At 31.2% G+C, this 14,979-nt stretch overlaps 1 protein-coding gene and 1 long non-coding RNA gene across 6 annotated transcripts in view; one reads left to right on the top strand and one right to left on the bottom strand.

Annotated features, from left to right (window-relative positions):
* mub (poly(rC)-binding protein mub) overlaps window positions 1-14,979 on the bottom strand; it is a 313,447-nt gene that overhangs the window by 88,372 nt on the left and 210,096 nt on the right. For all 5 annotated transcript variants that reach the window (XM_075305125.1, XM_075305127.1, XM_075305128.1 and 2 more), the window contains exon 2: window positions 1,436-2,766. In XM_075305125.1, the coding sequence (XP_075161240.1) occupies window positions 1,436-1,519 (84 nt within the window). In that variant the 5' untranslated portion in view covers window positions 1,520-2,766. The remainder of the gene's footprint in view (window positions 1-1,435; window positions 2,767-14,979) is intronic.
* On the top strand, window positions 9,345-10,672 carry LOC142234883 (uncharacterized). Its single transcript, XR_012721733.1, has 3 exons — window positions 9,345-10,212; window positions 10,298-10,396; window positions 10,471-10,672. It is a non-coding gene; the product is annotated as an uncharacterized LOC142234883 (long non-coding RNA).

Here is a 14,979-nt window from a genome sequence, read left to right as displayed (position 1 = left end):
AAAATTTTAAAACGTCCACCCTCAATTAATCAAGATGCTATAATAATTTTGTAAAAATCTCTCTGAGAAGATATGGTTGTACAACTAGTATTGTACCCATTCGGATAATTTCACTTTGATTTTATAATTAATTATTGTCCGCCGTCGAAGACAAATTTGTATCCGCTTAGCCGTCAAGCCGCAGCGGCCGCCGGAGACAGAAATGTTGTGTCATTTACCGAAATGGGTCCACTCCATTCTACAATCAGTTGTCTATGATTTTTGCTGAATTACTGTAGAATCATAGTATTATATTAGTTTGGGTAAAAGATCAAATTTTTTGACAGAAAATGAGAAAAATTTAAATGAATTGACTGATAAATCCTAGACAGTGGAAGTCGATGTAATTGGCGGCGGCATTGGCGAAGCTAAAAACCGGCGCTGGCTAAAGTCGATAAAGCGAGTCGTCGGCTGTATTTTCTCTGATCTCGACTTGATTTATGGAAACTCACATTATAATACTAATTGTACAATCTGTCACGCTGTCGGACTGATAGATTGTCGACTGAAATGTAGCCTCCATTAGTCAAAATATACATATTTCTGGCAAAAAAAAAAAACTAAAATTTACACCTGAACTAATTTAATGCTACATTTCCAGAGAATGAAGCCGACCCATTTTTGTCGGCGGCGGCTGACACTAAATTTTTGCCTCCGGCGGCGGCGGCTTGACGGCTAAGCCGATAAAAAGTTGTCTATTCGGCGGCGCAAAATTATCTATTATAAAATCAATTTTCCGAATTGTAATGAGATTAGTTGTACAACCAATCTTACAATCAAATTTATATTTTATTAAAATTTTTTGAGCTAAATTTTTGTAAAACTATTACTTGATACTAATTGATTGAAGGTGGAAAGTTCAAAATTTTGGCAAAAACTATAACAAATATTATTAAATTTTTCTGTATAAATCAATATTTTAGATTAATTGGCGGCTACATTTGAGTCGAGATGAGTCGACATATTCGGCGGCGGCGTCGACTGCTAAAAACGGGTCGGCGACGGCTAAAATCGGCGGCGCGACTCGGCGGCTTCATTCTCTGTACATTTCTATAATGATAATGGATTGGATTAGATTGTTTGTACAATTAATCTCATAGCGCTTCAGAGTCTTTTGATTTTTTAATGGATAATTTAACGTCTGCAGTTCGACATATTGGCATAGGCTCAAAGGTCAAGCAGTAGCAACCAATGGCAAAAACTGTGTGTCAGCCACTATCGACAAAACTTTGTAGCCTCCATTATCGTCAATATTTACGAAGGGAAAATTGATACAAATTACGATATTATCAGAATAAAATGTAAAATTAATAAAAAATCACAAAATTTATGGTTGGTCATTCACAAATTCTATACAACTAGAAAAGGGATATAGAGTGGATGAGCTTCGACTTACCTTTCCTTGCATAATCAGCCTTATTGTTAATGTAACCGATGGATCATCATGTTTAGTTTGCGTACTTGTGTTATTGTCCTCCATTTTTATTCAGTTTTTTTTGTTTTTGGTCTAGGGTTGATGTGTTGTTACTTTTACTGTTGTTGTTCTGTTGTTAGAGGTGGATATGACGACGACGACTTTTAGCTTTTTATTTGAATTCGGTTTGCAGTTTTAGTTAATAAAAAAATATTAGTAAAACTTTTTCTCTAGATTTCCACTTTGGCACACATACAAAAGATGACTATGATTGCTTTGTTGTTGTAGTTGTTGCTGTACAAATATTCCTTTTGTAGCAGAAGCGAAGGTGTGAAGTGCAGTATATTATGGAGTATACTGTTGGTGAAGGAGATAACAAATGACACAGGTGCGAAGGACGAATACGGGAGATTTATTAAGCCGTTCGTTTGACACACGTGGGTCCTCTACACTTTTGCTTGAATTCGGTTTTGAGGATGATTTTGTCCCGATATGAGCAAAATCAAATTTCAATTAAGGGATGTTGGTGGTGGTGGTTGGTTGGTTGGTTGGTTGTTGTTGGTTTGATTACTGTCTCGTTATCGTTTCATTTAAACTCTGTATTGTTGTTGTTATTGCTGGTGCTACTTATTATTACTGTGCCAACGACTACCGTTCTCTTGATAAAGTTTTTTGCTTTGCCACAAAAGTCGAAGATGACTGAAGAGAATTTATGTTTGGGCTTTTCAAAATTATGTCTTTTTAATTAAACACAAAATTTGCAAGCACGAACACACACACTCACACAATGTAATGTAATGATGACGTGTCGACCGAGTATGGCTCTCCCTTTCTTTTAATTTGAATGCAGACTAAAACTTTCTGTGTATGATTTGTTCTCTAGAGAGTTGAGAGAGAGAGAGATTCTGCTGCCGTTTTTTATAAACTTTAATATTTGTATCTGCGAGACAGAGAGTGAGAGTTTAGATATGTATCTGGATTCTGGGTTTTTTCACTTTTTTTGTTCTCTTCTGAGTGAAGGAGACTGATTGTTGGCGTTTGAATTTTCTTCTTGTTTCGTTCTCTCTTCGATCTTGAAAAACAGGCAATTTGCATGCAATACTGTAGGTGAGTGAACAATGTAGATTGGGAAATTCCTTTCTTTGTATTCTGGTGGTAGTGTTGGTGGTGTGGATGCTACTGTTGCTCTTCAATAATTTGGCAATAGGCAAACAAAAATGATGGCTGGGACAACAATTAAATAGCCTTCACAATATTGTTTTTTTTTTCTAAACCAATGTCCACTGCTTTAGAAATTATGCTGACATTTATTGCTGCAACGAAAGAAAGAGACAGAAAAATATTACAAATACAATTAATTACAATTAATTATGGCAGCAGCCGCGGCTTCTTGGCCATCTTATTTTAGGGTGAAAATCGCAGCAACAAAAACAACGCACTACAATAAGCTACGTAAATGCATGGCTGTCGTGTTATGAGTGGACATTAGAAAAGACCAACATTTGACAAATTATATTCGAAAATACAAAGAATAAGAATAATAAGAACAACAAATATAACAAGGATATCTGTGACAATTACAACAAATATGTATGTAAGTACTTGCTTTTCGCACAGTACTCCGAAATTGTCTATACCACGTCAGATTACTGCGAGAAAGCAATGTATTTTGTTTTAGAAAAACACAACAATTTTTTCCAATTTTATCAGTTGGCCTTTGAAATTTTATAATACACTAATAGAACAAGTTTCGTTATATTAACGAAATGTGTTGTTAAAAGTCAGCCAACGAAACAAATTCGCTAATACAACGAATTTTTGCGTTAATATAACGAATTTTCTGCCAACGTTTCGTAGTATTAATAAATATTTTCATTGTATTCATGTTTCGTCCCTGCAAACAATTTGAAGTATTTCGGAAGAACTTTCATCTTCGCGAATAATAAATAATTATTTTTCATAAAGTTTTGAGGAACATGAGTGAGCTGATACCACAAGCGAATAACTTACAATTATTCTTAGCACCTAATAGGCGAATTTTCTCGTAACATTTGCGTGAATGTTTGATAGGCGCATGAAAAAGGCGATAAATCTACGAATTTATCAAACGTGGAGACATGCGAAGTTTGGAAAAAGTTTTCTGAGTGGAGTTTCATAAAACATGAAAGCGAATTTTAGAAGTTTACCACAAGCGAATAACTTACGATTGCTTTTAACATCTGATTGGCAAATTTGTGAGTAACATTCGCATTACTGTTTGATGCGAATTTTGGAAGAACATATTTTGACATATTTGAAATACTCTACAATAAGTACACAAAAATATTCGCCTGAATCAAAAAACGATGAATATTATGCGAAAAATGAAAACAATTATATAAAGTGGGTACACGCGAAGTTTGGAAGAAGATTTGTTGTACAGCAATGAAGACTTTGCGTACAAAATTACAAAAAGTGGACACAAGCGAAGTCTGGAAGAACTTTGGTAATTGTCTTGTCTTCTCATAACGGTGAAACAAAATGTTGTAAAGTGTCTACAGGCGAAGTTTGGAAGAATTTTCGTCATACTTTATTTTTTTAATCACGGTAAACAATAATCATATCCTCATTTCAGTGCCGGTAGTGAAGGTGAGTAGAAGTGTTTTTTTGTTTTCTTGTTGCAAAAAGTGTTTAGTTATATCTGACAAACAAGGATCTAGTTAGAGATTTGGTAAGTTTCTACCTTGCATTGTTTTTTATCATATTTTATTATATTGTTATTTTTATAAATATATTTTTTAGAAACGTATGCTATTCAGAATAGGGGGATCCGATATGTCTTGCTTTGTGCGTCAAGCCATAAAAAGAGTGCTGATAGATGAGTTAGCGATGCAGTTCACCTGGAGAGGCACCAAGGAAAAAGGGTGCATCCAAAATTTTTTCTTCGTTTCTATAATTAGAGGTAAGTTTAGTTTTCAGTGTATTTTATTTTTAAATTCTAATTTTTTTGTTTTAAACAGAAATAGTACACCAAAAATTCAACCACTCGGAGGATATAAAAATTAACCAAGTGGTTCAGCAGCATTTTGCACATGCAAAAGATCGTGTGGAAAAACGGCAGAAATAAATTTAGGATACACATTATTTTTTTTTAATTTAATTTTTAAGTTTGTTTAACTAATGAATTTTTTATACTAGTCGTTATTATACTAGTTTAATATAAAATATTTTAATACATTAAACTGTATACGTCTAATTTTATATTTACTTAATTAATTAAATAAAATATGAATGTATTGAATATCAAAGAAAAAACAAAACAAAAAATCGTGTTTATAAACTTCAGGCATGCGAATCTTTTGAACTTCTTTTAATAGGTTTTAATTGGGTATTTGAAGAATAAAATTCGAATTACAGACGAATATTCAGGAAGATTTGTGGAATAAACTTCCATATACTTCTTTCAAACTTCCAGTAAGCGAATTATTTTAGCTTATTTAAAAAGATTCGCATTCCGTGTAAGGAAGAATATAAGAAGAATGCAAGATGAACGTTTATACGAACGATCGTACGCTTGGGTGGAATTACCGGAGAATCTTTTATGAAAGTCCATTCAGTTTATTTAAAATTCTTCCAAGCGAATGATATATTATCATTTTGGAAGATTTGCGATTCGGACACAAGTACTGGCGACGGGGGATTCGAGTTCGAATGTCAGATGAACGTTCGCCGCGAACGAAACGTTGCTCGTGGCGAATTGAGGAAGATTCTTCAGTGAGAGAAAATGTTTGCAGGGGTTATATCAATAAAAAATTTTCGTTGACTGACTTTTAATGAAATTTTCTTTGTGTGTAGCTTGAGGTCAAGGATAAACGAAAAAACTGGTGTTATGCTCACTATAAATCGTTCAGGCTAATCCGGCAAAATTAGTGTCGGCAAAAAGGCTATGGAAATGTGCTTTTTGGATCTGGAATTGGTAAAAACTAGGACCAAAAGCTATGCATGTTTTGTATAACGAAACACTTGGTACTAATAACGAATTATTGTCCTAATGTAACATTTTCGTTATGTCAATAAACATAATGTCTCCACATTCAATAGCTTTCATCCTTGTACTCAACTATTGATTAGCCGAAAAGTCGATTTTTAGATGTTGTAACCCTAAAACAAAATTAACAAGAGTTAGATGTATATACGCAGATAAACCAAAATTATTATACCCTGAAAACATATCGATTTGGGATATTAAAGATTTGTGGAGATAGAAAATTTTCCTTTAATTTATTTCTTTTTCTCAATTAATAAATTTTTATTCATCCAAAATTATCTTATCGGTATATAATACATATGCATATACATATTTTCAGATTTATCTAGATGATACAACAAAATGAAGTCGATACAATAGTAATTGATTTGTTAATTTATCTTGTTATGTGGAAGTTGTGTGAATTTTCCTTCAATACATAATCGTATCTCTTGTGAAAATTTGCAATAATGTTCTACTGTGCATTGTTGTGATACGTTTACCAATTCATTACCAATTGCTAATGGCTAATTAATTTGGTTTCTTTGTCAATTGAATAAGAATGATTGTGTTTTTTTTGTCCCCTCCTTCATTGCACTTCTGAAAAATATTTCCACGATTCGAGCGACAAGTACAATCTAATGTTCTATATTCCCGTTTCGGAGCGCCATATTTTGTTTTGCGTCTATGTCTAATTTAATTTCGAATAAACGAGTATTTGGTCTAAAAGAAAATATTCTAAACGGCTACTATTCCATATTCGGAACAATTTGTTAGAAAGGAAGAAACTTTTTGGCCTCAAATCAGGGTAATTAATAAAGCTAATTATATGAACATGGTATTAACTGGAAAAGAAAAGAGATAATGGTAAATGGAAGATAAATCAAATACCGATGAAACTGATTCTGTCTTCTCCACCATGGACGTCCATCGACCATGGTTAGATGAACGCCCATTATCTTAGGCTCACTATGCACATCCAATCCACTGTGATACCACAGGAAGTGAACGTCTCTCTTACCAATGGGTGTCGTTGAAATAAATTATCTTTTTAATCAAGTATTTGTTTTTATCTAATTAATTCTGTGATTGAAGTAAGTTCAAAATATGTAATAATAATAGGATCAATTAATTTAGTGATTGAAACAGAAAAACAATTTGTATCTATATAGAATTTTCGATTGGACAAAATGTTCAATTTGTGTAACAATTTAATTGTGTCAATTTATCTTCGATAAGAAATTATAAACTTGTCCGATTCGGCTAAGTATTCAAAATATTACCGTTAATTAATTCGATTTCAATAAAGAAAAGCAAACTTGGAATTCGGTAAGGCTTTAGCATTCTGCTATTTACCAATGTTGTTTGTTGTCTAATTTCGAATGAAAAAAATGTACACAACTTTGAATGAACGCCAAGTTTTTACGAGTCAAATTATTTAGCATCTAGCAGTGCCATTTTGGTTCTAATTGTATTTCAATGCGTGCACGTACTTACAACATAGTTGGTCAATGCACACTCACTCTCATTCTCTCCCCACTATAGTAGTACACATATTATGGTCACAATGGTATTCACACACATCCACACATAGGATAAATGTCAAATATCTATCATAGAATACAAAACAGATAAGCCAACAACAACATAGAGAAGCAAAAACGATTTTATTCCTTGAAATGCAATATTTGAGTGTTCGATAGTCAAATGTCCTGGATTATTTTTTTTTTTGCAGCAATGGATATGCCCTCATGATATGCTTGTAAACACATTGAATTTACACACATGCGAAATAATTGGGAAGACAATACCGACATCATTGTAAATAAAACAACAAAGCGGAATGTCGCTTTTTGCTTTTCTCATTTAGTAATGAGCTATGTTAATACTATGGTCGAGTTAAAGCCCTGAAATGTATTTAATTTCTGAAACATTTGGTGAATTGGCAAAGGCCTAACACTCAACAAAAAAGTGAATCCTAGTAGGGTAGTTTTAAGAAATTTTCACTATATTGTAAATGTCCATATTAAAAAATAAGTACATACGACAAATTAAAGAAAGTTTTTTAAACATAATTATTTTTTTTAATACACTCACAAAAAATTTGACTTTTATTCAAAGAAAATATTGTCGTGAGGCCAAGGATTTCATGTCTTTACAATAAAAATGCAAATTTTGTCTTAGGACAGAAGAAGCATTTCTCTGATATGAAGCTTTTTACAAACTACTTTTTTGGAAGCTTTTTTTGTTTGGGAGTTAAGTGATGCGATTTAAAAATGAGCACCTTTATATGAAAGAAAATTTTGTTCTTTAAGATAAACTTTAATAAGTCTGACAACTTCTTCAAAACCAACGAAATCGTCTTTAAATTTGTCGACTTTTTGTATCTTGCACCGAAGCAAATGTTGACCTTGAACTTTAAAGAAAGATTACACAATTTACACAATATTAAGGACAAATTTTAATTAAAAGAAAGTTTATAATCGGCTTTAAAAATTCATTCCATTAAATTTAGGACAAAAATCTTGGAAATTTGCCTCCCTCCATTAAAGTCGTATGTCTTTGAATGAAGGTCATTTTCCATAAATTAAAGAAACACATGTTTGATTTAAAGAAATCGTCCCTAAATCAACTGTAATATTGAAGACTTATTGAGGTGAGGATTTTGTATCTTTGGTTTAATTTTCTTTTTTGGAAATAAGGAAAACAAGTATCCGTTATAATTTGGATTTTTTAACTGGCATTTTTGTACATGCATAGCTTTTTTATCATAAAAAGAGATTGAAATATATTCAATAAATGAGATCTGTATCGTAATTTTAATTTTATTGATCCTAGATTTAAGGCTAGATATGTCCCTTAAAAATGTCTTTGTTTTTAAGAAGCTGCATTTTTTGGCTCGGAATCAGTACCAAAATCCTTGGGGTGAACTTTTTTTTTTTGGCTATAAAACTAAAAAGCTTTCAAAAATAGAAGATGTATTTCAACACTTTGTACTTAAAACATAGCATAATTTCTACTTAAAGTCGAGCATGAATTTAGACATTTTAGTTGTCATTAACACGTTTTAAAGGATTTGAAAAAAAGCAGAAAAAATTGATCAATTCAAATCTGTGTTATAGAATCACGTACGCAAAACTCAAATTTAAAAGAGAATTGTGTCATAAATGTGCACAGAAAAAAAGTGTCTTGTAAATTTAAGGACCATTTTGACTTCCACATAGTTCAACAAATTTACTGTAATATAGTTTATTTTTCGTAACCACAACGAAAATTAACTTAGCTAAAGCAAAACTTATAAAAACTCAGTAAATGTTTTTTAGTTCACTAACTACGAAATGGGAAGGATTTTTCCTTAAATAAATTTCCAACACAGTAGTTAATGCATCGTTGATTCTATTATAAAAATACATGGGCAATATAAAAATCTTACTACGAAATGTGGACAATTTACTAAGACAAAATTTTGTATGGAAACAAATTTTTGTAGTAAAAATTAACTTAACGACATTACCGATTCGTACGATGACTACCTACAGATTATTTCCCTTTTTATTATATGTTGGAGTGTATTTACTCACATTGAAAATTTTAGTTAAAATAGAATAAAAATTAGTTAATATAATCCTTGACAGGTGTATATAATTTTTATAGATTCCTCATAGATTTGGTATATATTTTACCTTAACTTATAGATAGAATTCCTACTAATCAATAAACGTGCTACTGGAAAATGTGAGTGCATCATGCGAGGGAGTTTTTAGAGACATTTTGTGTATATCTCGTATGATTGTTTGTGTTTGTTATTGCGTCATTTATGCTGTTGTTGGTTGTTTTGATTCTAGAGACAATGGAAAGTTCCTTGTGTGTTGTTGGTATCTTTTGTGGTGAGAGTTGTTTTTTTGCAATAGCAAGATCAGAAAGGGAACGTGTGTGTGTGTGGAGTTGTTTTTCTTTACGGCAGGTATGTATCCCTTATGACTATTTGTGTCTTTCAGTTTTATTGTTGCATTCAGTTATGTTGATGCATTTATGAAGTGCACACGTGGATTTAATTTTGCAAAATTGTACGTGCGGTATTGGTGTTTATTAATGAAAATACATTTATTTCGAAACATTTTAGAAACTGAGAAGTGAATGATGTGATGTTAGAGGAATCAAAAACGCTTTTTATTGATAAAAAACAAATAACAGATTAAGGAACTGTATATTTCTGTTAATATGTTAGTTTAAAATTAGTGCGGATTTTAAATTGATTTACATAAAAAATATACAACATGAGTGGTAATAGGATGATTTATATTTATTCTACATCTGGATCACAGGTTGAGAAGCAACCATTTTTTTGAATCTATATTTTTTATGTTACAGCAATTCCTACAGGTGAGTACTAAGTTCGAGTTTAGCCGCTAAAATTAAAAATAAATCACTAAGCAAAGTATAAAATTATACGTCTTCGATACAAATTTAAATATAACTTGATGGAGAATAGCCCAAATCAAGTTTTTTTATAAAGATTATTTTTTATAATGGATTATTAAAGAAAACTTATCATGGAAATTGCAATTTTAGCCGCTAAACTCGAACTTAATATCCACCTTAAATACTAAATGCTATACTGACAAGTGGAAATTATGTCTAATTTTATAATATTTTTTATTTCAATTATATTCTGAGAATAATTTCAATAACGTCCCATTTGTCCATGGATATGATTCCAATAATGTACCTACTGGATGGATTTTTCAATGTGGTAAGTTTTTCTGTAAACAGTATTTTGTCCGTTTTTAATAAAACCAAAATTTCAATTTATTAAAAATTATTTTTTTCACTTGCAGGTAGACAGGTCTCGTAATGGTAATTTTTTGAATATTCTTACTGTTTAATACTAATTAAGCTGAAATCCTTATTGGCTCTAGGAAATACTCTTGAAAACCGTAAGTTAAAGATCAATATGAACGATAGAATTAATTAATTAATAATATTTTTCTTATATTTTGTATAACTTCAGATGCCTCTAAGCCAAATCCGCCCAACAAAAGTTAGCCAAAATCGATGAAATTGGACAATTCAATTGAATATAGCAACTTATGCCACATATATCTTTCATATGGATAGAAAACATGGACATTTAAATTAATTAGTTTAGTCCTAATAACATAGAATATTACTCTTTTGAAGAAGCAATTACTAACTACCGACAAGTAAATGCGTCCAACGTACTAATAAAAATAAAACCTTTATTGTATATCATAAGCCATAGTTTTGTGTAATATAATAATAATTTTTTGAAATAAAATACTGGTGGTTATAGAAAATTGACTTGTTTTGTACGAAAAATTTCTTAGTTGTATAAGGCTTTTTGTACTTTTGATTCCTCAATTTCTCTACTTTTTTGAAAATTATACCGACAAACAGTTTATTTCTAACCAATTTCTTAATACAGGTTTCCCAAAAAATTGTTAATTTTTCCGGATAGCAGGAATATTTTGAATGAGTTTAACTATATTCTTCCCACAGCATAGTAATAATGAACTAAAATACGATGTAATACATGAACTAATTTATAAGAAAATCATGAACTTATCTAGATGAAAAAAATCTTTGGCGCCAAATCATGGTCATTCTTACTATGGGTTAGTTCATTTTTCATAAAAAATAGTAAACTTTTTTTTCGGTGTGTCCTTACCTCAATTCTCTACTTCTTTGGCTCGGAAACAATACAAAATTCATTAGTGTAAAGAGAAATTATTTCAGTGTGATAACCATTGCACCACGGTGGCCCCATGCCTTTCGCACTAAAGGAAGTTTAAGACAGACACAATTTAAGGAAATGCTCTCCTTTTTATACCCTGCGCCATACTGTGGAACAGGGTATTATAAGTTAGTGCCCATGTTTGCAACACCCAGAAGGAGACGAGATAGACACATAGTGTCTTTGGCAATAATGCTCAGGGTGGGTCCCTGAGTAGATCTAGCCATGTCCGTCTGTCTGTCTGTGAACACATTTTTGTGATCAAAGTCTAGGTCGCAGTTTAAGTCCAATCGCTTTCAAATTTGGCACAAGTTCCTGTTTTGGGTCAGAATAGAACCCTATTGATTTTGGAAGAAATCGGTTCAGATTTAGATGTAGCTCCCATATATATCTTTCGCCCGATATGCACTTATATGGACCCAGAAGCCAGAGTTTTACCTTGATTTGCTTGAAATTTTTTACAAACCTAACACTTGGTCGTATAGTCAAGTGTGCAAAATTTGATTGAAATCGGTTCAGAGTTAGATATAGCTCCCATATATATCTTTCGCCCGATATGGACTTATATGGCCCCAGAAGCCAGAGTTTCAGCCCAATTTGGTTGAAATTTTGCACTAGGAGTACAATTAGTTATGTAGTCAAATGTGCTTAATTTTATTGAAATCGGTTCAGATTTAGATATAGCTCCCTTATATATATCTTTCGCCCGATTTTCCGTCATATGACCACAGAGGTAAAGTTGTAGTCCGAATTACGTGAGATTTTGCACAGGGAGTAGAATTAAAATACTTAGTATGCATGTCAAATTTGTTTGAAATCGGTTCAGATTTCTATATAGCTTCCATATATATGTTGTTTCGATTTGGACAAAAATGGCCAAAATACCCACATTTTCCTTATAAAATCGCCACTGCTAAATCGAAAACTTGTAAAGTGACTCAAATTTTCCTTTATTTCTACTACATATATATCGGCCAATAAATTATAAATACACATTTGCGAAGTTGCTTCAAAATTGGTTCAGATTGAAATGTTTCGAATATATTTTTTTTACTACACACAAAAATTTTTTTTTCTGATTCAATCACCAAATTAATTGATCCAATTAATTTTTTAATTGAAATGTCTTCAATCACGAAAATGATAGTATCAATCACAGTTTTAATTGGGCATAGAAAAACTTCTTGATTAAAAAATTAATTGATTTTTTCAGCAAATTTCAATTAATTTTTTAATTGATTCAATTAAAAATTTAATTGATGTTGATTGCAAAACTCAATTAATTTATTAATTAAAAAAGGTAAATATTTTTAATTACTCTCTGAATTGGCTTAGAGTTTTTATTTGGATTAACAAATGATTGTTTGAAATACATTTTTAATTAAAAATTTTAAAAAAATCAGCACTTTTGTTAACTGAATTAGTCGTCCGAATTTGATTAAAAAGTTAATTGTATCAATTAATTTTTTAATTAAAAATTTTAAAATTTTCAATCATTGACTTAATTAACTTAATGTTTCTATCATGATTAAAAAGTTAATTGTATCAATTAATTGAAAAAAATTTCAACTTCAATTAACATTTTAATTGGAAATATTTTGGTGATATTTTTTTCTGTGTAACATAGTGTACCATCCCAGGGCATTAGCCGACTTAAATTTTAAGTCTATAAATTATAAATTTTGATCAGATGGAGTCTGATTTAAATGTATGTATTTGGGAGAAAAAACTTTCATTTGAATAAATTATTTTCTTTTCTCTTTTTAGTTCAAGTCAGTTAACGTAAGCAAAAAATAAAATAAGGAAAATTTTCATCAACTAAAAGTTAAACCGGATTTCATTAAAAAATAAAAAAAATTGAAAATCTAAAACGTTTTTTTTTTTAACTTGTTTTCCTTAGTGTTTTTTATATCCGGTAAAGTTTAAAATTGAAATAAATTGCCCTCCACATTTTGAGATTTTCACAAAACGTTGTGAAGACCAGGAACATTTCATGCCCTGTTGTACTTTTTAACTGCAGTTCACGAAGTTACACCTTCTCATAGAAGGTTTTAGTTCACTTTGAACTTATTTGTACGGTCATTGAACTTTATACCCACGTTTTGTGGATACGATTTTTAAATATCACCTCAAAAGAACTTCTTGTGATGTGAAAAACAGGCCAATATAAAACTTCCTAGACAAGTTTCGTACACTGAAAAAACAGTGAACCCACCAGGAAGAAAACTTTCGGTTAATTTTAGAAAATTTTGAATATTTGTAGAAAATTTTAACTAAACAGTATTAAAAACGTTGGCATCACGCCGAGGTCATAAAAATAAGTACATACTTTTCGACAAATTCAAGAAAATTTATTAGACATAACTAAGTTTTTTCACTTGTTAAAGAAAATTTTGTAGTTTGAAGAAAAAACTTGGAGTTCAAAATTGCAAGAATGTCTTTAGTGACATACGAAGTTCATGATGGACGTATTTTTGGTAAAATTTACAAATTTAAAGAAATTCTGAACTATTTTGTGGAAGGCACGAATTTAGTTAATCTTTATGCTTCATTTGAGTATATTTTTTTCCTCGGTTTTAGTTAATTTAACTAACGTACACAAAAAATTATTAGAGTAAAGGAATCTTTCTCCAAACATAATAATTCCATGAACTAAACGAAAGTTAAATTGGCTTTAGTGAAATAGAGAGTTCACTTTTTTTTGAGTGTAGGTTATACAACTAAAATTACAAACTTTCTTTAACTTTGAATATCTTTACAAATTTATCTTTGACATAGAGTAAAAATTCATTTTAAGTAAATATTTTTTTTAGTGTAAAATCTATAAACGTATTTTGTAGCTAGGTAACCACACGACGTCACGTCTCCGATACATGTGTACTTACTTGCTCCTCCCAAAATACCCCTGGTTCATATTATCGTACAATTAGTTTTAAGGTAAATAAACTTTTGTGGCTATTTCTAGAAATAGAGCTCACTGATGCATTTGCATAAAACTGCAACTCCTGTTGTGTGGTGATTTCCAAGGAATCGTTATACACAGTATTTGCATAAATTCCTAAATAAAAAATAAAAACAACAAAGAATGTTTGAATGTGAGCACAGACCATTTGTACATCAAAAACTTCGATATAATTCAGTACCTAGATTTGATGACCTGGCTGACTGCTGGGCTCCCAGATATAGCCCATTCCTGGTTTGCCCAGATTTTTTAGCCTAATTTTAGATTTATTCCAATTTGCAAAATGTTGTAGTGATGTTGTCGCATTTATCACTCACTAACTCACACACATTTTAGGCATATTTTCAAATGCACACCCCACAAAGAACTTGGTCAAATGCAAGGCAACCAATAAATTAATGAAAAAAAAAAAACAGCCCAAAATTTAACATGCCAAGAGATAATGGAAACAATTTGTAATTTGCTAGCAATCAACATAGAGGAAGTCATATATCAGCATCAGTTTTTTTACTACAAATTACTAAATGCAATGAACATTCATTATAATCGCAAGTGCAGGCACGTAATCCGTAAATACCTAGTTAGACCATAACCATAAGGTAAAGATATTCAAATCAGTAATTTATTATCTCAGAAAACCGAAGGAACATTTCACAACCTATAATGAAGCTCGACCTAGGCATCGGCTTCAGTATTCGGTCAAAAATCGATCAAATGTTTTTTATGTGTAAAATCATTTCATTTTATTCGCCGCCATAAGTGGGATGACGGTTCATGATAAAGGTTAGGTTAGGTGGCAGCCC

The sequence above is a fragment of the Haematobia irritans genome, chromosome 4 (assembly GCF_050003625.1).
Source record: "Haematobia irritans isolate KBUSLIRL chromosome 4, ASM5000362v1, whole genome shotgun sequence".
NCBI classification, from domain to species: Eukaryota; Metazoa; Arthropoda; class Insecta; order Diptera; family Muscidae; genus Haematobia; species Haematobia irritans.
Note: the sequence above shows the minus strand (reverse complement) of the source record. Positions and strands in the feature narration are given on the sequence as shown.